Here is a 1,801-nt window from a genome sequence, read left to right as displayed (position 1 = left end):
ATAATTTATGCATAGAATCCGAAATTAGTTCCTCTGAAATTTCAATACTATTTGGTTTAATATATCCATCTAATTAATATAATTATATTAATTGTTGTATATTTAATCATCGTTTAATGGAACGCGGTTTTTCGTTTCAGGGTTGAGTCTAGACAACAGCAATATGTCCATGTCCTCCGTGGGCCCGCAAAGCCCGTTGGATATGAAGCCCGACACAGCGAGCCTGATTAATCCAGGAAATTTTAGCCCTTCCGGTCCCAACAGTCCTGGGTAAGTTATGCTTAAAATTTCAGTGGGATTGATATTAAAAATATTATAAACGAAGAGTATATGAATGGTTTAGTAGCCCTCAAGAAAATTGAGCAAAATATTAATTTTGTCGATTTAAAAAATGAAATCTAATAACAATTTCCTTCAATCCATTAACATTTCTATATGCTTTTTGCTGTCGACTGTACAATGCAATTTTTACGTTTCGTCATACATATATGCCTTCCCAGAAATCTTGAGAAATTACAGTAATAATGTTTTGGGAAACAGTGAAAGTATTTTGTTGAATCCGGGACAGTAGTGTCGTAGGTCGAGTTTTTGTTACTCTTTTCTTTGCGCATGTAAGATCCTTCACCGCTGGTTGTCACAGCAACCTTCTGAGCACGTCGCCGAGTGGCCAGAACAAAGCAATCGCCCCGTACCCGCCGAACCACCCTCTCTCCGGAAGCAAACACCTCTGCTCGATCTGCGGTGACCGTGCCAGCGGCAAACACTACGGCGTTTATAGGTAAGTCGATCGATCGCCCTTAAATACAAGCCTGATCTTTGAAATAAGTGTCTCAAGCATCAGGTGTGCGAATTAATTGGAGAAAATTCATGGAGAAAAGAGTATTAATTAATTCGTACATTCGATGTACTTAATTTTTACTCTACTACTGAATTGCAAATGACCTTCGATCATTTTCGTTTATGGGATGCAATTTTATTTAGAATTGAGATCGTTCAAACGATAGACTGTGCACTCGGTCTGCGGCAATTTTTTCCATCGTTCAAACAATCAGCTCAAGGCTGTAATCCTGACCCCTGGGTAGGACGTATTAATAAACGTCACCGTTTCACCTAGAACGATATTGTCACGATAACATTGTACGAGTGCAACGATAACTGCTTATTTTTTATATTATCGTCACCTCCGACCTGCTGCTTCTTTTCATATCTCAAGCGGTACCAGTTTGAAGAATGTGTTCTAAACGATTTTTATCATGTTCAAATATGATAGTATCAATTCTGCTTTCGATATTTTCTATATTTCTATACATTACATGCAGTATTTCTATTCTTTGCACATAGAGGTATCGTACAAATGCATAAAATCTGCATATAATAAGTAACACTCGACCATACCTATAAAACTGGCTCATATAATTTTTTCTAAATCTCGTTGAACTTCAATTTATGTACAGACCGAAGTTGAACACGTATTCACGTTAAAACGAGGAACGTTTGCATAATTGGCTCGGTGCGTCGAACCGCATGAATAATAAAATCGTTAATGAGTGCTAAACAGCTATTTAAAGTTTACATCCAGCGGACGTGTTCCAGCGAAAAAGAATTTATTGCTGTCGAAGTCACAGCTGTGCCCGTTTACTTAATTGCGGTATAACATTACATCTGTGAAAGAAAACTGCAGCGGTGTTTCCAGCCGGCTGTGAGTCATAGAATTTTTCGTATCTAAGGTGTTCAATTAATTAAGGATGTATGGGATATACACTTAAACTATGCTAGCATGTTGAATTTGTTATTATAGGTT

General features: G+C 37.5%; 1 protein-coding gene across 3 annotated transcripts in view; it reads left to right on the top strand.

The window, feature by feature from the left end:
• The first annotated feature begins 111 nt into the window (after positions 1-111).
• The window catches only part of usp (retinoid X receptor ultraspiracle), a 6,782-nt gene continuing 5,092 nt past the window's right edge, over positions 112-1,801 (top strand). The window contains exons 1-2 of one of the 3 annotated variants that reach the window (XM_026816422.1): positions 112-270; positions 641-778. In XM_026816422.1, coding sequence (XP_026672223.1) covers positions 164-270; positions 641-778 — 245 coding nt within the window. In that variant the 5' untranslated portion in view covers positions 112-163. Of the gene's footprint in view, positions 271-616; positions 779-1,801 lie in introns of all 3 variants that reach the window. The other 2 variants (XM_018030149.2, XM_018030148.2) reach the window with 2 other exon arrangements.

Source organism: Ceratina calcarata, unplaced genomic scaffold (genome assembly GCF_001652005.2).
Source record: "Ceratina calcarata isolate Rehan_Ccalc_2016 unplaced genomic scaffold, ASM165200v1 scaffold517.2, whole genome shotgun sequence".
Taxonomy (NCBI): domain Eukaryota; kingdom Metazoa; phylum Arthropoda; class Insecta; order Hymenoptera; family Apidae; genus Ceratina; species Ceratina calcarata.
This window is presented reverse-complemented; position numbering and strand designations above follow the sequence as displayed.